Here is a 21,715-nt window from a genome sequence, read left to right on the forward strand (position 1 = left end):
TTTCTTCAGTTTACATCCGATGCGTACATTATTGAGGCAATATTACCTCGACCTTCGGTAATTGGTCTCATTTTCCAAAGTATGTCAACGCTTATGCGAAATATCATAAAAACCGAGGTCTCGGTGAATACGAATTTATTTTCGGCTGCACGATGTTCCTGCACAACCAGTAAGAACATTTGGACAACTGTGAATTAGTAGAGGTCGACTCAGTTGTGTACAAATCTTATTGATAATTCACAACTATGTCAATATCGATTGTAAATTTCGATCCGTATAAAAGTCGACTGCGTTTCCATAAACGGCACAGACATCCGATCAACATGACAAGTCAACTCATCTTCTTGACCGTGGCGGTCGTCGTCCTGGCACAATTCTCTTTGGCTTTGCCTGCACGGCAATCTGTGAATCAAGAAGCATTATCTGCTGCAGAGGTAAGCATTGCACGTAATTGGACTTCTGGCCGATTAATCATGGCATGTTCGTTATCTCATCGTAGTCAGTGATAGTTACGTAGGTGTTATAAGCAAATAATCTTGAAGCACAATTTCATACTAAGTAATAAAAATGTCGTTACCAGGCGGAGCATAGCGAAGAAGCAGCTGGAGCTGCAGCAACGGGAAATTCTGAAAACACGGCCACCGAGTACCAGAATCATAATATAATTAAGCTTACGTTACGTGAAGAATCATTGGTAATCGAGATCAACTCTGAGAAATTTGCAGTAGCGAATAAAGATATCCGACACCGTCGTGATAACGTTACTGCAACGAATACCGATGAATCAAGTGCAGCCCTCGCTCACGTACAGCAAAGCGTAGAATCGGACTGACAATGAGTTATCTCTTTCATCGAGAATGATATTCATCCGGCCGCAGGTTCAACTTTTGTGAAAATTTTTCTTCCTACTATATTTAACCATGCGACGGTGTAGTGCGTTCGATTGTGTAATTTTATTTATTGTGTTTATAAATAAAAATATCTGGCAAGTTTGATAGTGGTATGAACCGTGTACCCGTACTACTATAGTATATCGCGTTACAATTACGAAAAAGGAGCGATTTTCGAGGAGTGTGAAGTTTGTAGCACGAGCCGTAAGGGCGAGTGCTGCAATCGCACGAATTAGATATCGCTCATCCGTACGCGTGACACACGCTTTTTTCACGACAACAACGAAGGGAAGTTTTATTTGAGAAACACTGACGGTGCCACCGACATTGCAGGAAATCGGGGTTAGGTAACTTACGCTCAATGGCACAGTGTGTAAAACTGAGTTTTTCGATAGTGGGCATCCGCCTCGGACATTCGTAGTGTGTAAAATTTAGGATTTCAGCCAAGCGCATGTGCCAGCGTCGTATTACCGAACCGTCCAGGACTTTACGAATGTTCCACATGTTTCGAAAATCTATCTTCTCAAGCATCTCTTGGATATAGCTATTTTCGTCATATTAGGTATAAAGCATGGAAAAACGTTCATGTTGTGCGGGTGAAAAGTTGAATTTTACACCTAGTTAGCGTTAAGTCGTAAGACGAATGTTTTTCCAAACAGGATTAGTTAGACGCAACGCTTAGCGTATTTTGAATCCCCCAAAAGCACCTCTGGTGCAAAAGCTTTGCGCCAAGTACATGAAATCGGAAGTTATCGATAAAACTTCACTTTGCAACTTCGAAACCACCAAAATGACAATGTACGTTCAAATAAGTACCAACAACAATACAATTCCTGCAAAAAAAGAAAATGGTCAAATCGTAATCCTCACTGCCAAGTATGTACATAACTTCTTGGCTAAAATAAGGCATCAACACTAAAGATGTAGAATTAGGGACGAAATTAAGTACTCGGGGCTAGTTGTAGTTGGCGGACTTTTTTAGAAGAATACCTTGAAAATTTTATCATCATTGTTTCTTGTGTGCACTATGCAATGACTGTCTCTAACTATACAGCACCTTTGTGCAACTATATTTAGACTACCTTTACAGCAGGGCGATCAATTTATCGTGTTACGGTGAATAATGTCGGCTCAGGCGCGTTTGTTTAATTTTTTTGGTGACCGTGGATCCTGACCAGAGCCATCTCTCCTGTGGGAGCGAAAGTTCCCTCTTCTTCGCGTTTGTTGGAAGCCGATAGGGTCTACGTGCGTACCGTACGGGCGCCCAACGCCCGACGGATGCCATTATAATATGAATGGCGTGAATGCCTAACAGGCTTGAAAATAATGCTGTACGTGAGTACTGAGTATCAAAATTGAAAAATGGTAATAAGATGCAACGTCAAAAGATACCGAAGAATTTCAACCAGCGATAAATAACATTTCTTCTCTCGGTTACCGACAGATGCCGAAACGTAAGTTCTTTGCTGACACGAAGAAATATTCCCTGGCCATCTTATAACTTCTGATCAACCGTCAAAGACTACCCTCGTAGCAAATATTTCTGTGGCGAGGATAAAAATAGGCGATGAACCTGGTTCGTAATTATATATTTGTTCTCAAAGTTAAGATTCAGTTTTTGCCGCACGTATCCAATTACTCCCCATAGTATTACATATATATATATATCTGTGCGCATTATTTCACGGTTCGTGATGAATGCTTGAAATTTGTCAGACAAAACAACGATTGTCATCAGATTCAAATCTGTACAGACCATTTCGACAATAAACTGATTAGAAAGAAATTCCTAAGGCCGTTGTTAGTACGAAACACTGTACCAACCATTCGTGAACTTCCTGAAAAAAAACCATCCCAAAAATCACACAGTCAGATATCTGCATGCAGGTATGTAAATTTTGTATTCTTTGCCTCGATCAATGTATTTTTTGTGATTATACCGTCAATGTGGAATTCCGGATCACAGATAAATATACAGAGTCGCATTAGCCAGAAACAGCCGAACGGAACACAGCCCACGAACAAACGTATAGGGTTCAAATCGAACCTTAGCTATAAAGTAAGCCTGTTTGATTCTGCTACTGGTATCAATCCAACTAGGTGCACATGGTAAATTTAATTTAACATTAAGTATCGTTTGAGTGTACACGTTAATTGATATTGTGATATTCGATTATTATCAACTGTACGTTACGATTGGATACCATAATATTATTTTAATATCGAATAACGTGTGTCGAATGCCATAAAAATATTTTTCACCTGCTTGATATAAAAACTAATTTTACAGTAATAAAATATTTTATTAAATTTATTAAAGATTGGCCGTTGAAAAGCGAGTGGCGGGTTGAGGGGGGCTGTTGTTCACGCTCCCACTTGAGAGAGGCGCTGAACGCCGTGTACGCAAAAATACATTGCGACCTCATGGCGGCGTTCCCTTTATCTAATCCTTACGAATCCTTAAGTACGTTTTCCCGTACTTTGCGCCTACTGAGACGAAAAATTTGTTGATATCAGGGGCGTACGACTTTAAACCCCTCGTGTGACCGCGCAATACTCGGGGCGTAAAGTCGTACTTCACGCCCTTGATATGAAAATACCATATCGGGTAATGTATGTTCACGGTAGCATCTCGATATGAACCCGTTAGATTATAATTATTTCCTCGTCTTTCCGTATAAATACGTGAAAGCTGCATTGGACTTGTGACGTGAATTGGACATGGCTTTTGCCAACCGCCTGGAGCCGCTGATTTCGCAGTTCTACAGCCTCAAGAGGCGACTGTTTTCATGAGACTACGGTATATCCGTAAAATACATTACATCGAATCGTGTATCAACTTGCAACCCCGTTAAATCAGTGTTCAGTCGCAAAATATGGAAATAGGGCCAAAAGGATGAATGGCTCATGGATCAAGGTTGCATTCAATTTTCCTGGTACTATTTTGAAAAGTCTCACCAATGTTTCTTGTCTCGCAGGGTTGAAAAATTTCACGTCGACCGTAAATTATCTATATACATAACGTACCGTGCTATATACGTTTGTGCATCAATCACCGAACATTCGACCCTGATCAAAAGTATAGAAAAGTAAGAAGATTTCAGAACACTTTAAGATAGACATTGCAGAATAACAGAAGAGATCGTCAGAAATTTTTAAATATAATTGTTAAATTCATATATTTGTCATTTGTATAATCATATATACATACGATTTCAACCTCATTTATAATACATTTCAAATAGACTATATTACAATTATATATCGAATATCTCACGAGAATAAATAATAGTCGAAAAATAAAAATCACAGACGAAGTTGTAGAATGTCGCAAATATCTATTTATGTAAAAAGGTTTGGCGCGAGAAAAAGTAAATTTATACGTATTGGTCTAGTTTTGTCTACTTATTATTTTCTTTTTTTTTTTTTGCTTTCCTTATTTTGATAACAATTTTCCTCTTTTCTTTTTTCGTAAACGTCGACGGATTTGCATATACTGGTTTTATTTAATTCTAAATATTATATATAGTCTTCCTTGAAAGTTGAGACTCGGTTTCGTGTTTATTTATCCAACCTCGCGCTAAATCTTTTCATTTACTTATGCATTCTTTTCTTTTTTTATATTATTTCTTATTGTTAGAGATTCAAATCTGACTCCTCTATTCCGTCAGTTTCTAAACTCTCCACATATCGCAGCGTAGACGAAGAGTTTAAATTACATTAAGTTTCCCGTGTAATTTTTTCCATATGTACATGTCCAGTATCAATGAAACACAGCCTGCATGTTCAAAATATCATGTTTTGATTTACTTGACCTCATTCTTTGTTGTGTTTTTTTTTTGTTCTTTGACTTTCAAGTGGTTTTTCACAACACGGGAACAACACTATGCATCAGTAATTGGGTCTTTGCACGATGAAAGATTCAAAATTTTTGGATACGTATAAAGTAAAGAAACCTAACGTAATTAAAACATAGATTTTCTTCTTTGGTAACAACGACAATTGTGAATGTTATATGCAATTGAATGTTACAGATCTTCTAGTACGTAGATCATGTATACCTTAGCACGCGTAACGTCGTATTATCGTAGTTTTCAATCTGGTTTATTTGCTTCAGTTTTGATTCAATTGAAAAACGAAACAATACGACCTACTTCAATTCGCTTTTCCAGTTTGTTTGTATCGTGTATTATTTATTTCAATATTTCTCATGCAAAAACCAAATTGTCAATTTTCATCCTCATGGCAACAAAGAAAATTCTTTTCCGCACTACAGTTTGAAATAACATAATTATACATACAGGTATATAATGTATACAATACATTACTTTGGCAACACGCGTTTTGGTATAGCAGCGATTGTCGAAGGTGACAAAATTCGTTTAATATATATTTATACACACATAACAATAGTAATAATATTATTATCATCAACTGTGAACACTGTTGCTCGTTTGTCGATAATTGTTTTTTTTTTTCCTTTTTTTTCAAATATTTGTATACGATTTTTAACGTTAGGTAATATTTTTCCTTTCTATCTTTGTGCTTGGTAAATACTTTCTTATGGTCATCAATGGTCTGCTTTCGATGCGTCGATGTCACATACAAGAGCTTCACGATTTTCAATACATGCATATATAGGTACAAATATGTAGAATAAACATATTTCATCGAATCAAAAATGATACTAGATTTGCAAGCATAAAACTATTACCCATAATTTATACGACGTGAAATGCACCGTAAAATCTAAACTCAAAATGATCACCATACGGTAATAATTATGTGTAAAAAAATAAAATAAAAAAATATTGTGTACAAAGATATATATCAAAAGTCTCAAAAATTTGTAAAATATTACTTATTATATTTAAAGCGGTTCGGTTAGGCCGAGCAGAAAATGAGGAAAAATGAATAAACATTGTAAAAGTAACTTGCGTTGCACGCATTGTGGACATCAGAACGATATCCGCCTACATGTAAGATTATTATAAGACACCAGTTGCCGGATCCGTAGTGCTTACGGTGTCCGTCGAATTGCCACAGTAAGCAAGCGTTGTCCCGTGGAAACAGGAGTCGGTCGAACCCGAAGTGAAGATGAGCAGCAGGAGTCCGGAAATAGCCGCGAATACCCCAGAAAGCATCAGTCCCAAAGCGGGAAGCTTCTTCGCCGAAAACAGCGAGCCCTCTTCGAGTCTGAGGTAGCAGAGCGCGGGCAGAATGTAGGCCAATGGTACTGCGGCCAGAATCCCATTAAGTTCGAGGACGACCCCGAGGCAGTCGGTTGACATTGAAATTAGGTACGTCACCGCTACGATGCTCAAAGTTATTATCAAGTACTTTCGGTCGGAGCCGGAAATGTAGGCATCGTGATTCTCCGTTTCGTCCGTACCCTTTATCGCGGTCATCAGTACCTGTTCAAACGAAATGCACGTAACGAATCAGTGTCTTTCTCTGCTGAAAGTTTACGCACGGACGAGTGGATACCGCGTGAGTATAAATCATTTTCTAAATAATATACACCGTACGAGTTTCTAATACAAATTCGATTCACAATTTCTTCATGCATCCGTTAACGAAAATTGTATACTGCCAGGAAAGATTCCCGTATTCAAGTTTCTGATATATTTGGAAAGTATAATCCTTCAGCATTATTATAACCCTCCACCCCCTGCTTTTGTTGATAAAACCACATTATTATACGTCCAGTGGTTTTGTTGAAAAACATCAAGATCAAAAAGGAAATTCGGAGGTATAACCATTACGTCATCGGTCCATAATACAGTTCAATTTTTACCGTATTTCGTTACGAATATTTTAGAAATCAGGCGATACTGTATACATAGTTCAAAAGACGGGTACTTGCTTTCTGCAATCTACTACAGAATTAATTTTCTTGTTGGAAAATGTTCAGGGGTGTCCCATGAATGTAAATTCAAGTTGGTGGGACGCGTGGCGGGGGGAGGGGTTAAGCTTTAGCCGCCATCTCGGTAAAGACGTTTTATCAAATATCTCGTGTATACAGTTAAAATAGTTTTCACAGATAATAAAATTCTCTAAAACTTTTATTTGAAACTTTTTTCTGTATAGTCCATAGGTTTTCATACATAGTGCGGCAAACTTTTCGCAAAATGGTTATTGCCAAAAATGAATATAGAAAGTGTTCTTCCTCTTCGAGACACAACTTGTAAGAATGTCTGTAAGTGTGTTTACATTTTGGAATCTTACGCTTCTTGATGCGAAGCTCGTAAGACAGTCAATGACCGTCTAATATTGAAATGCGGATATGCATCATCAATATTAATATTAATCACGAGGCATTTTTCATTGTTGAAACGTATAATTTTGAAAATTTGAATTTGAATAATTTTTCGAATTCACCAGTTTTTGAATTTGAATAATTTTTCGAATTCACCAGTTTTTCAAAATTTTCGTGACGATGACGCAGAATTCACGAGGTAGTTGGTAAAATGTGTTTTTTCCAAGATGGCGACCGAAGCTCAACCCCCCCCCCCCCCCCCCCCGCCACAGCACCAACTTAAATTCATATTCAGGGAAGACCCCCAACATTTTCCAATAAGAAATTAAATTCCGTAGAAATTTGCATTATATGAAGCTACTTTTTTCCTCTAACTGTTGGCCAAGTACTTAAGTAAATTACCACGATTGTAGGTTTCGGAGTATTCTTTAAACAGAGCAATAGGATGGAATTTGTTTTCACCAATGAACAGTTCAGATATTGTAGAATGGCGCTTGTTATACGTATTAATTAGAATCTGCAGGCAGCTATCTTTTTCACTACTTTACCGACCGTGCATACTAGTTTTAATTTCAAATTAGGATTGGCTTCTCTAGCAACTGCCATTCTATCATGTATAAGTTATTGAATGCCGGAAGGAAATAGTTATTTTCGTATCAAGGGTATAAACTGTTACGCACGTGATGCAGACAACATTTTTCATCCGACGTAGACATTGTAAAATCCCGTTTTCCGCCTACCATGAGGAAAATATATTTTATTCCTCGGCTTACGCTTGAATACGAGTACAGTATCCTCAAGTGTATAGAAACTGTTGCTGGTTTTCAATTCACCACAAAAATTACTTCGGTAAATTGAATTTTGATAGTAATCGCAACGGTCTAATGTTTTTATAGTTGAAATAAATGCATATTTATCGTAGTAATAGTATAGCAACCTCGGTCCAACTACCTGAACCAATGGTAATGAACCAAAATACTTTTAATTTAGATAACACATTATTATCTGCGAGTTCTATGCGCATATCATACATTACATCTCCGTGCGTACCTCTCTAGTAACGAAACACTCGATAGGATAGGTGAGCAGTATCGTCCCACTGAACATGACCCTTGAGAGATTCATAAGATCGTCGTCCCAGCAGTAGTTCTCCATCAGATCGCCTTGGACATCGGCGGTGAAAGTGGCGTAACCAGCAATACCGAATGCAGCTGCGACGATGAACGATGTAAGAAGGGACCAGTGAGTGACGACGTCCCACTTTTGCTGTGTCACTCTTTCTATTGACCCGTAAATGAGGAAAGTGTTATGATGGCACATGAATGCAAAAGCCATTATGCCCACCGCTGGAATGATTCCTGGAAGGTTGGCGAATCTCCAGCCGTCTTCGTGACTTGGCCTAAGGGGTTTGATAAATACAATGTGTATATCGTAATGCATGTATAGACTGTACAATATGCATAATTGTTAGATATAGGGGAGACTGGTGTCAGTTGTAACAGGGCGTTAATTGTTACAGTGAAGACTCCGCCATCTTGCTGATTATATCTGAACTGTATGGACTAATTTACAGAAGTTATCTTTCCCGCTTTTGTTCACCAACGTTTCGCAGAAGTTATGCAAATCCTTTTTGTCCTGTGCTCAATTGTCTATTTTTTGCATTCGAAAGTAAATATTCCCCTTTCAATATGTTTTCGTCTGGTGTGTAAACCATGAGTGTTGTTCATAATTGATATCAACTACCTCGAACTAAGATGCTTTGACTATAAGTGATGCAGGTTAGGTTATGATTCGGAGCACAGGATTTTTATTTGTGTATACAAAATTGCCGTAGGTGTTAATAGTAACACAGTTCAAATCCTACTGATTTTTCCATCTTCATTTCTTACACAATTCCCTATCCACTTACAAAACCACCAAGAAGAAAAGGATAACGAAAAAACCGAGTAAATCCATCGACAGAGAGTCTTCGGACCAAGTTACATTTTGTTTAATCTGCTTGCAGCCGTATACTCAAAGCAACGAAGAATGGCTCTAATCTGAGTGTAAGAAATGTGCACATATCGGTTGCACTAACGGTAGGGCGTTATTATTGTATGCAACAACTGTTTGTCCAACTGATACTTTTATTTGTTGTTGAATTGTTGTCATTTATTTTATAACAAAGATAGGGGAGACCGGGGCACGGCGGGGCTCTTTAAAAAACTTCCAAACAAAACTTAATTTTTCTCATTTTATAGAGGGCCGTCGTGCCTCGGAAATTATTTATTTTATTTTCTCTCCGAGCTATGGCAAAATAATAATGAATTTGCTCGAGGTAGATTAAAATATGGTGCAACTGACCGGTATCAGTTGCACTTGTATAGGTGCAAACTCTTCGATGAATGGCTTTCAGTATTATATGTAAAATTATGTCAAGTTCTCAGCAAAAAATCCACGTGGGAAAAAATTTCCACCTATTCTCTGAAGTTTTGAGATCCAAGCAGATATTCAAGACTAACTAATTTATATTGCGTTTATAGTATTGACCGTTCATGTTGTACGTTTCGTGTTGTTACGAATAAATTGGGCGTGGATGTTGATTTGTTAGGTCAAATGTCGAAATATTTCGAGTGAAATATTATCTCTTTGACGATAAGAAAAAATCCAAAATGCTTAGCAACAACCGAAAACAAAAATTTATCAAAGTTTCAGAAATCTTAGGTACAGTCATTTCAATTATGTTGTTGTGAAGCTTCAGCGTCTTTTGGCGAATAATATGGATGAATATGAATGGCTACTTTTTACGTGTCGTAATTCGTGATGCACAGCTCGTCGATATTCATCTATAACCGGAGTGAAATCCCGACTTCCTCTCTGGCGTAGTGGAGTTTCAAATGCGTCGTCAAGGAAAGCTCGGACACCAGTTTTTGTACCAGTGTTTCAGCGCGTTTTCAGAAAAAAAAAAAAATTATTTTTATTAGAGGAGCTTAAACTTAAGAAGTAGATTATTAACCAACGATTATTTTAGCTAGATTCATTTTAACATTACAAAAACTGAAAACACATAACCTGTCACCGATTACATGTGCGAGCAGTAATTAATTTCCCAGCGATGAGCATAATATGTCTGATTACAATGACTACTGCTGTACCACTAAAATTATTGCGATCATGTTATTCGCTCAATTCCCCTATAGTCTGGTGATAAGTATACTTACTGCAGCGAACGAAAACAACAAAGTATTTTTCATTCCTTTGTTTGACCATGCAGTTCAGATATAACGTCAAATCATCGGTCAGCTCACGAGCGTAACCCAATATTGAAAAACGTAAAGGTGAAGCTTCTTAAGGAAGAGTTTTAAGAAATTCGATCGTTTTCCAGGTGACTTAGCTAGCGTAGGGTAAAGGGCCAGCTCTCGCCATGGATCGCGACAAAAGGAATCGTAAGCATCCCAAGTTTCTTTGTGAACCGTATTTAATAAACAATTTTCACATCCTTCGACGCATGGTTGACTCTAGGAAGTAAACGATCGGAATATTACTGCAATGCGGGTGATTAATCCTGTCAGACATTATTTGGCCTAGATGGGACGACACATGCCACACATGTTGCAACATTTGTGAAACAAATGTTTGAGCAATTGAAAATTCTTTGAGCATAACTTTTCTAATTCCGATAACTGAAGTTCAATTGAAGCGGATCTACTCTATACAGTAGTTGAGAATGGATCTGGAGCATTTTATAATATGGAATATAAGAATAAGTACTTACACTACTGAAGCCAAGGTACCCATCCTAACGAAAATCGTAATCAGGATGAACCCCACGCAGACAAGAGATAGGAAAGATATTTTCGCCAGTCTTGCTATGTTTCTGTAAAGACACAGAGGTATCGTGATGCACAGGGTGGCCAGCAGAATGACGACCTGCCTTTTGGCGAAGATGTTCGTCTCATCGATGCCGGTTACCCTTATCAATACTTTGGTTACCGTATCTCCGACTACGACGTTGTAGGACACCATTGCTGAAAAATGAATGTGACAGTTTCGTGTAAATATCGAGATATTGAGTAGCTAGGTAAAAGAAATGATTCCAATCTCAGGCGTCTGAAATGAATTAAAGACATTTTCACGGGAATCAATTAAAACTAGTTCAAATTTCAAATTAAATTGCGCTCAAGTACGTCTCGGGACTTGTTTGCTTGGTACGTTAACTCACCTATAAACGGGTACATGAACTGCAAGGCGGTGAGTATGTAAAACCCAGGTCGTCCGAAACTGGCTCTCATTAATCCCTGGTAACTCATTTCCCCGCAGATATGACCGCTCCGGACCATAAGAATAAGGGAATAGTCGGTTAAAACTGCTACAAGAACTAGCAGCCCGAGTCCCATGCCGAATCCAGCCTGATGTAAAGCGTAGGGTATACCTAAAATTAATTTCTACAATTAATTAGCTAATTCAAAACCCTCACTTGCTGACGGTCGTTCGGGGTCACTATACGCGTAGAACTCGTTTTGCGTAGCATCAAAGCAGATCTAAAAATATGCTCGCGAGTTTGGAACATTTATTCGTGAACAAGTGTCGCTTTTTCCATTTCGAATACCTTGTATCGCTAAATTGAAAATAATACTGAAATTAGAACAGTGCTTGCTCTTTGCTTAATTATCCATCAAGACTGGACACGTTAAAGCTGTTACTGCAATGAGTATTAGCTCCAAAATCGTACTCGGTATTTGATGGAGGCTTACTTTTGTTACAGCGAAATACTTTTAAGGTTTTAAATTTCCACTGTCCCTAAAGTGAGGAACATTTTTCTTTTTCGATCAATGTCATGCACAGCTGTTATCATCTCGGTAAGTAATTAGAGAAATTGCGATTACGAATATTCGTGACTGTTACGATACGGAAGTTATATCATAGTTCAACACAATTGTCTACATACAATCTGTTTTCGTCAGATATACATAACGTATAATGGTGAAAGATAACAATGTATTCACGTGTGATAATCGATCTCGTAAAATGGTTGCAGTTTTGCAAAGAAAATTGTTTAACCATAAACATGTCATTTAAAAATGTTAATTTGAGATGAACCAATTCTGAATCACTCATCTTCACACTTCTGTATTGCATATTTTATATCATACTCGTACAAGACTTGTGAGACCCGTTGCACTCGTAACTAGGTCATTTCAGGCAGTGCAAATCATACATCTTACCTCGATAAGCGTTTGTGACGTTGTTTTTTTGTTGAATGATAATCCGTTTGATGCATCATGGATCGCGTACGAGAAATTAGTGAAATAATTGTAACAATTGTTATAGCGTACCGATAACACCGCTGCCGATAATCGAATTGATGAAATTGAAACTAGCCAATGGAAGGCTGGTGAATTTTTCTGCATCTTCTTCGTCAGTCTGTAAAATAACAAAGAATAATTGCAAGATATATACGTATATCAGAAAATATCAGCGTGAGAAGAGTGGAAATATTTTATTCAAATGTACCGTTGTCTAGAAGGCGAGCGCGATAAGAAATAAAGAGTGTAAAAAAAAAATGGATAAGAACCTATTACAATAGAGGCAAATTGTTAATTGGCAAACACCAGCGATTACACTCATGCAGATGCAAATTGATGCAGACTCATCTCGTCTCCAGCTGATCTGTCTGCCATGAAATGAGAGTATGTAGAACTGAGAGCATGTATAATCAAAATCACTGACCCAAATCCATCTACACAGATATGGCTATAATATATGTGTATATATAGGGCATTCCGCGTCAAACCAACAGTTCATCTGCCGGACCCCCTGGGATTCTGATGTCCAATGGATTTTTTGGTTTGTTTTGGTCAAAAAAGATGCTTCTAATTTTTAAAAATTTTTCCGCTATTTTGTAAAAGTGCGATAACCCAAATTATCCTTGACATCCATTTAAACATTTTTAAAATCGATGCAACTTTTTTGTAAAATCAGGGACTCGAAAACACACAATTGGAATTTATTTTTGATGATGGTTTCTTGTAGTAAAATATAAAATAAAAAAAAAACTTTGCTGTGGTAAAATTCGATTACCTTTTTTTTTTAAAGAGTAAAACGAAGGAAACTATGCTTAATTCGGAAAAAATCGTTTCCTTCATTTTTCTCTTGGATTAATAAAAAAAAGTCGAATTTTATCAAAACGAAGTTTCGTTGATTTTATTTTTAGGGCTGCGTACCTTAAAAGGTAAAAATGAAGCCCTTATAGGATCACTTCGTTGTCCGTCTGTCTGTCAAGAACCACTTTCTCAGGAACGGGTAGAGGTATCAAGTTGAAATTAATGTCAAATACCAAGGTCTACGGTCCCTAGGAGGTGTAAGAAATTCAAGTTTCTAGGTCAACGTAATCAAAAGATATGGTCACTTATGTCACACATTTTGATACTCTCAAACTCACTCATCATAACCTATAGGGTACTTCGTTGACCTGGATCACGGAATTTGGAGAGAAGCATGGTCTCGCAGCACAAGTAAAGGAAAAAGTTCAAAAATAATTAATTTTTAGTTATATCGCATAAAAGAAAATAATCAAGTTTTTACGAAACCCTCGGAGCGCGAGTCCTACCGGCACTTGACCGGTTTTTTCCTACAAGAAACCATCATTGAAATAAATTCCGAGAGAAAACATTTTTTTTGTAAAAACAAAAATAGAAAAATATTCAACATTTTTCATCCCATTTTCGAATTACGACGAAAAGATGTGTTTTCGAGTCCCTGATTTAACCAAAAAGTTTCATCGATTTTAAAAATGTCCATCTTCATATAGAGGATATTTCGGGTCGCCATATTTTTACTAAATGGCGGAAAATTTCGAAAAATTATGAACATCATTTTTGGCCGAAATAAACCAAAAAATCCATTGGACATCAGAATTTCAGTTGGTTTGATTTGGAATACCCCATATAAATACACATTGTATGCATAATGTCCAAGATTATTCACGTGCCGTCACAGTCGTTAGTCTCGTCTATAGCTACGTAAATTATATGTGTGTATCTATGTACAGAAGTCACAGAGCAGATGGAGAATATCGAGGATGACTTGATCAGAGAAGTACAATAAACATTATAATGACCGCAGTAATAATATGAGTTATGGAAATTTATACACGGACATGAGCATGATTAGACTGCAGTACGGAAAATTACTTATCTATCACTTGAATACAAAATCCCGGATGTTTCCATGCCTGAGACGGAAAAAAAAAAGTTGAGGATTTCTAATCGCCACATTCATACATGTAAAATGCTTATCGACTTGCAGTCACTTCTTCTTGACTTTTTATTATCTCAATTACATAACTAGGCGATTATATCGATTCTCTAATATCATTGTAAAGGGTTGAAATTAGAGGAAACCTATAGCCGTGACCGTGAAACCAGGAAATATAAAAGTTCGCATAAGAATTTCGTACAAAAAAAAAATGAAAAGAGCTCTATGTTTCTGTTTATCGACAGCACTCGACTAAACTTACAACGATGATAACGACCGCTATAGTACGTACACATCTGATGTGTCAGAGAAACTTAGGACAATGGTAACGGTTTGGAGACGTGTGTCATTTGTTATACGAATGAAAAATGAGTAGAATATGAGAATTATTTTCTGTTCTCAGATAAAGCTTAATACGAGCCTTTCAATAATTAGAGAGTACATTCGAGGGTAAAAAACTATTATTACACAAGAAATCCATTCATCAAAATAAAAAAGTGTGACTCACTGACGTTGAGTGACAAGAAGTACTCTACCTAATGTATTCATCGTCATTACAGTACGCGAAAGCTTAACGCAAGCACGATTTTTGCCTATACTCATATTGTTCAAATAGCAATTAAGCGAGTATAGTGCACGATACATCGTAAATATATTATACACATTGATAAAAGTAATGTTAAGCGAGCAAATCATGTAAACTTATATGCGGCGTAACGAGAGGTAAATCCTTAGCCTGAGGTTTGGCCTTACCCTGACCAGCTGCTTCATGTCGTCGTAAGTATCATCCGATCCAAGACTGCCACCCTGTCGAATCGAATGATCAATGTATGATCCAGCGCATAATGAGAATATTTTCCCGAAATCACGCGCATTATTAGTCGTACACGACAATTATTCGACATAGTTTCCAATACAGTGCGAAAATTTACCATCAACACCCAGGTGATGTAAGTATTTTTCATTTTAGACGCTTAGGATGAATTACCAATCAATCAGTAAAATTGAAGGAACAAAATTTTTGTAAAAATTAAACGGTACTCGATTGACCCTTTCCAACGCCTACATTTGTAAATAAAAGTTTCTATGTGAAATATAGCCTCCTGTTATTACATTTTATCATTAAAGTGAAAACTACTGGTTATATTATTCTGAACCTAGGTCCCTGTGAAATTAATTTATTACGACAACTGCCTTGACTTTGACGTTCTTCAACTGTGAGATATGACATTCTGCAAATTGTGAAATAAACAGAATTATATCATCAAAGACTATTCAACTGATGTTATCAAACTGTGCCATCAAGAAATACTCTCAAGTCAATCCAGTACCTACTTCGAAGATATTCTCCCTTACAACAGTGAAAATGCGCTCTTGAATCATCATAAAATGCGATTAATAAGGCCAAATTTTTTCTGTCAATGGATACGTCTTACATAAAATACAATATCTGAAACGATCATATGTAGTACGTTTTTCCAATTCTATATAGTTGATAGTTTCAAACATTTTTCTATTAATGAGGTCAGATTACATATTGCACCAAATTTCACGATGTACAGAACTGTACGATCAATTAGTAATAGTGACGGCAATGTAGCAGATGAAATTACTTTTGCAAACGAAAGTTAAACATCACATCTGAAACTGCGACTTCCTGTAACTCCTTTGAAGTTAGAGAGATTTTATAAAACCACAAATATTACCAAAGAACCCGACTGTATTTTAAAGCGCATTCATGTGACGATTGATTCACTTCGGAAAGTAAGATTACATTCAATATTGTATCCACGTATCTGGAGAACTGTCCACTGACTAATATGTGGAATACACTGCATGCGCTGCATTTACTGCCGAATAAAAACAGTTCCGACACTTCATCTATCAACTATTACTGAACTTGTTTATTATTTATTCACTCGAACTGGGAACACGGTGCAACTTTATTAAAAGCAACTGGTTTGATCGTCGACAAGACTGATTAACTTTGCTAAAGTGACATTTGGTGAAATGTAGCTGCGAATAGCCGGTTTTTTTACACATCATTTCAGTCTCATTTTCATTGCAATGAAACGAATTTCGAGGGGCTATTCACTCCCGAGTATATTCGCTTCTTAACTATCTTATTTAACTTATTTTACCTAGCTATCCAAAGTATAGTCGGTACTCGCCGATACTCGTCGATACTTATCGATACTCGACGATACTCACCAGCGATGACCGACAAGTCTTTAGATAGATAAGCAAAATAAGTTAAGTAAGATACTAAGAAGCGAGTATACTCATAAGTGAATAACCCCTCGACGAATTTACCTATAAATGCGCATGGAGAGATAATTTATAGTATGGTAATATTTAATGTTTAGATGATCATTCTTTAAATATTCCTGAAAGTAAAGCGTCACGGAAATGTACGTGTCAGTAACACTGAGCAACAAATATTCACTTTTTGTGTGTAACGTGAAAATTTTTAACTGATTATGTATGTATGATATTAGAATATTTTAGATACGAATAGTTTATTGTAATATAATTTTTTTTGTTTTTCCAAAAATGTAGTTTCTTGAATAAAAAATGAGGTTACATATAGTATTACATTAAACTGGTCATGAAAATTTTGTAACAAGAAAGCCGTTTACTCATGCATTTTTAAATACCTGTCTGCCCTCGTTATAAAACCATATTTATTTTGATACAATCAGGTCTAGTTTTTGTGTTACAGCTACTATCAGTAAAATTGAATGTTTATCGTTGTGACGTACCTTTTTTGATTCATGATGTTTTGTCATCAATTCTAACTAATTAACCGGTATTTATAGTAAATAACGAAATACTCTGAATCAAAAAAAATAAATAAGTCCAAACGATAAACATATAATTTCACTGGTATTGGCTGAAACAAAAAAAAATAGACCTGATTGAATCAAAAGAAATATGGTTTTATAATAAGGGTAGATACATATTTCAAAATTAGTAAGCACCGTCCGTGTTACAAAATTTTGTTGACCAGTGTAATTTATTAGTGTTTATACTATATACATTATATAGATATGACCGCTGCGTTTTAAAAAATTCTGCTGAAACGGACTTCGCGTGTCTCGAGTATAATAAAAAATCATCAGCATGCCATATCAGCGTACACCATAAAATATTTATTCGTCTACGTATGATGATGAGTTCGCGTTCGCTATGGCCTCACATGTGGAATTGAAACATGATGCTGGGTTGCATAGGGTTCGCAGACTCGTAAACCACTTAGTACGATAATAATTAACGGTATACTCTGTACTAGTTTAATCGAAGTAGCGATTACACTATGCTTGAAACCTACATTTAAGTGTGAAATTAGCTTGTGGTCGGAAGTGGTAACACAATCAAAGAGAATCCAATGTAGGTCCAACACTTGATGTTATATATATATTACATTACATAATACGTGCTAAACTGCTTGTGGTCATAATTCATGGACGATAAAATTGAAATTAGAAAACGGGAAAAGTTGAGAGTATTTTCACGGAGTAAGCGGAATAGAAGTAGGTCAAGATAAGAGAGCATCAGATAATTTGAATCACAAATTTCTTTTATATCATATGGGTGTAAAAGCACCGCGGATTCCTTTCCAAGTTCGAAAATGTCGTGTGTAAGTGCAAGGTTGAGATGCGACCCGCATAAATAAAAAAACAAATTCATTTTGAAATTGAACTCAGGCGTCTCGAGATGTCTGCGGAAATAAACCTCGCACCGCTATTTCAATTTCTGTGCTCAAGCATTTCCGGAATTTAATAAAGAGCTCTCCTCTGAGCCGCAATAGTGGATCAAAATTTCTCAATCACAGAATTATGTTTCATTGAAATATAAGTGGAAGCACACTGCATGGCAATTGTTTCATCATTAAAATAATGACCTAAAGACAGTATTGTTATAAAAAAATTTCAAAATCGTTTTCATCGGAAAGAAATGCGTCTAAACGGCAATGAATTTTAAACTTTGTCAACTGGCAAGTTCAGCAGCTATAATATTTTGAGTTTAGTACGAGTCTTTCAACATATCTAAGCACCATTACGCCCTATGGCAGGGGTTTTACACGTTGAAGTATCACTGTGACACACGCTTCCTTAAAGAACTGCATTAAACACATGTTGGTGTAAAGTAATTAAGACACTTCATGCCAATGCATCGTGAAATCCGTATTTACAAGTTGCTCAAAACTGTGAATGAGCGTCGACGACAGGTATTTGACGCACCTCTAGAAGCGTGGAAAAACTTTACCACTCGTAAAATCGCTCATATTGCACAGACTACATCTCCATCGCACCCTAAATCTGGTATTCAGACTCCCGAAGCAACGACCGTATTGATGGTGTGTAACACTTTTTGCTTTTGTAGATTGTGTAACCATTTTTAGATCGAGAGTTAAGCGTACGATGAAGACGTAGTCATATATATTTATAAATATATAACACTCGTATAAAGATAAGATTGACAGCAAACGTGTTTACTTACATCCTCGAAATTCTTTCTTGCGTCTAAGATATAGCTCTTTTCGTTAACGCGATCCGGACTAACGAGCGCCATTGTTATACCAAAATTGTGTGTTGGAAAATGTGTAACAACACAGAACTGTAATCGGTGAGTTTCAATGTGGTCAAATTTTGACGGGTCTAGGCGCCGCGCGGGCCTAAAAGGAAGTGTGCGCTTGACTCGAATAATAGGAGTTTATTGATTGTGCGGCGCAACTCTGGAACACGCTATATGTCTCTGTTGGAACAAGCCAGCTAGTGCGCAATGTCGTCTACCTCGCCTCGCGTACGACACGACGTTCTGAGCTTCGCGGCTCTGACGAGGCTCGAGAACCCGCGACCCTCTGTCCGTTAATCGGAGCGATCGATCTCCCCAGGTTCGTTGCTCGACGAGATCTAGATCTTATATCCATTTACCGCCGTCGCGTCGACCGTGATTGGGAAGTTTGAAATTCAAATGGATGTGCGGAGGGAATAAAGCCTTTTATTATTATTACTTTCAACCTCACAACCGATCTGAAATATCAATCAAGAATAACAATTAGCAATATCTGTTTTGACTTGTTACGGGTATGAAATTCGTAAAACATTTTTGGGTAACGGCAATCGGAAATTGCGGGAATATAATCGTTCCTTGAATGTTGTACCTATATAATGATCAGGAAGGAAGAGGGGGAGGAGACATAACTCCCTACTCTTTTCGATGGCAAAGGTGGGACACCTTCTGGCCGGAAGTTTGTAGTACCGATAGCGCCGCTCGCAGCGCTGGTTTCGTATGTTGCATCGGAAATTTGAACGTGCTCCACGCGCGCCTGACGCGTGCACAATTTTTAAATGCATTTTTCGTGTTACAGCCATCAAACGCAGTGCAAAAGGCGATATCAGCGCTGCGAGCGGCGCTATTGGAACCATATTGAAACGACAAACTCCTGACCAGAATGTGACCAACTTTTATAATGTGGAGATATATCTTCTCTCCTCTTCCGTCCTGATAATGACATTTAGCCCTGAGCTAATATCTTCTTCAGTTGGGTGGGTCCGGGGGTAATTCTATTGTTCTGCATTCATCGACCTGTTTTATGGGATTTCAATGTTAAATCGAGTCAGCATAGCAGAAAACTGCAATTCCCCCCTAGCCCTTCATCGGCCTTTACCGTACCTTTACACGCACAGCATTAATAACGTAACCCCCTAAAATCCAGTATTTCGTTTAAACTCTGGTCAGCGAAGCTTAACCGGAGATTTTGGTATTGTGAAACGCAAAGTAACAGTTAACCTTGGTTAAACCGGGTTTACGCGATAAACTCGGTTTAAAGTCAAGTTGTGGAACCGGGCCTAAGGTATTGGAATTGCTAGGGACAGATTTATATTCATTCGTCAACAGAACAAACTTCTGTAAGAAGTATCATGAGTATACTTCCGGGGCGGGTGACATCATACTGAAACAAAACTGTGGCCTGGAATTTCGCTATTTTCAAATCTAAAGAAATCTCAGTGCACAGCCGCTACCCTACATAAAAAATCCGACAGAGACCCGACAGAGACTGTCGGATTTTTTATGTAGGGTGATGAAGTACGCTTTATAGCGGTGATCGTCGATCATTTCATATGCACAATCGAAACCACTGATTCTATATTCCTGAAACCGACTCGATTGCAAGAAACTAGAGAAGACACAAGAGACAGCACAACGAACGTCAATAGACAATAAACTGCGATTTTGCCGTCTTGCAGTCGCAAGAAATCGCAATGCACAGCCCCATGAGCACTATAAGACCCATAAGCGAATCAATAAAATATAGGGCACTGTCATGGTTAGGTGAAAAAGCCCAGTCAACGCTGCCATTCCCTCCCCGCCCGTAATGCCCTTTTGATTACTTTTAATAAAATGTACATGGTTGGTCGTTTTTAGCAATTTTCAGTCAACACTAAAGATTATATCTTCGCTCCACGGTCACGGCAATTCACATTCCATTCAGCATTCAATTTCCGAGAGAGTATAGCCCCGGGAAATGTTTTCTGCGGCTTCAGAGGGCTAATCGTAACTGGATTGAGTATTCGCCGGTAATTTATATAATTCACATATTTTGTCGGTAAGCGAAGACGTTGCTGTGGTATCCAGTCGATAACAGTAGATTCAACATTTGTTGCTACACATAAAATAGACAACGACATACCATCTTGGCCAGTATGTCAGTCAGTCGTACTAGACACTGAAATATAATGTACTGGAACCACGAAATAATGCCAAGGAAATCGAACTCAGTCGAGACCGAGTTCGAAAGTTGGTTCATTATACTGCGTGAAAAAGCACGTCCGCAGAACGGAATAGCTACATGCTCGCGCATGCGCTTTTCGCAGTATAGCCGTGTCCTTTTCTTTCTCACCGAGAGTGCAAGTGAGAGAGCTCCATGCATATATAAGTAAACATCACAGACTGCATATAGCGACTTTAAGGCGCATGATTGTCAATCACGCAGGGAAAACAGAAAACATCGATGCGGTCGCATTTTATTATTCCTGAAAAAAACAGAGGATCAAAAGACGCAGCAGTGTCTTGACATCAAGTTATTAAAACATCATAAAGATTCTAAAAGTCTTATAATTCGTTATAACTTTGAACTCATAACATAGCCTCACTTCACTAAAATTTAAAATTGTTTACGTCGTTAAGCGGGAGTCTTTCAGTCGCACTCTCTGTGAGACAGCAAAGGACACGGCTATACTGCGTACAGCGCATACGTCAGCATGTAGCTATTCCGTTCTGCGGACTTGGCCTTTTTCATGCGTTAAAATGAGCAAACTTTTAC

General features: G+C 37.6%; 2 protein-coding genes across 5 annotated transcripts; one reads left to right on the plus strand and one right to left on the minus strand.

The window, feature by feature from the left end:
- Positions 1-292: 292 nt before the first annotated feature.
- LOC124294964 lies at positions 293-993 on the plus strand. The gene is made up of 2 exons (XM_046742743.1): positions 293-434; positions 581-993. Exons 1-2 carry the CDS (start codon positions 324-326, stop codon positions 830-832), a joined length of 363 nt encoding a protein of 120 aa, XP_046598699.1. The 5' UTR covers positions 293-323; the 3' UTR covers positions 833-993.
- Positions 994-4,655: 3,662 nt separating this feature from the next.
- LOC107224528 (putative sodium-coupled neutral amino acid transporter 11) lies at positions 4,656-19,210 on the minus strand. Of its 4 annotated transcripts, none has more exons than XM_015664613.2 (7): positions 18,889-19,210; positions 15,139-15,192; positions 12,465-12,552; positions 11,351-11,560; positions 10,904-11,156; positions 8,200-8,548; positions 4,656-6,304 (listed from the first exon to the last, which is right to left on the minus strand). In XM_015664613.2, exons 1-7 carry the CDS (start codon positions 18,958-18,960, stop codon positions 5,879-5,881), a joined length of 1,452 nt encoding a protein of 483 aa, XP_015520099.1. In that variant the 5' UTR covers positions 18,961-19,210; the 3' UTR covers positions 4,656-5,878. The 4 variants fall into 4 exon arrangements, with proteins under 4 accessions (XP_015520099.1, XP_046598758.1, XP_015520100.1 ...); XM_046742802.1 differs by lacking the exon at positions 18,889-19,210 and adding an exon at positions 15,318-15,844; XM_015664614.2 differs by lacking the exon at positions 15,139-15,192 and having other exon boundaries at positions 18,889-19,209.
- Between the last annotated feature and the right edge of the window lie 2,505 nt (positions 19,211-21,715).

The sequence above is a fragment of the Neodiprion lecontei genome, chromosome 6 (assembly GCF_021901455.1).
Source record: "Neodiprion lecontei isolate iyNeoLeco1 chromosome 6, iyNeoLeco1.1, whole genome shotgun sequence".
NCBI classification, from domain to species: Eukaryota; Metazoa; Arthropoda; class Insecta; order Hymenoptera; family Diprionidae; genus Neodiprion; species Neodiprion lecontei.

Excerpts from the sequence above, each read along its gene's own strand:
- LOC124294964 (XM_046742743.1), top strand. The coding sequence starts at position 324 with ATGACAAGTCAACTCATCTTCTTGACCGTGGCGGTCGTCGTCCTGGCA. Across the intron at positions 435-580 it reads AAGCATTATCTGCTGCAGAG|GCGGAGCATAGCGAAGAAGC; the intron begins GTAAGCATTGCA and ends TGTCGTTACCAG.
- LOC107224528 (XM_015664613.2), bottom strand. The coding sequence starts at position 18,960 with ATGGCGCTCGTTAGTCCGGATCGCGTTAACGAAAAGAGCTATATCTTA. Across the intron at positions 15,193-18,888 it reads CAAGAAAGAATTTCGAGGAT|GGTGGCAGTCTTGGATCGGA; the intron begins GTAAGTAAACAC and ends TCGATTCGACAG. Across the intron at positions 11,157-11,350 it reads GTTCATGTACCCGTTTATAG|CAATGGTGTCCTACAACGTC; the intron begins GTGAGTTAACGT and ends TTCATTTTTCAG.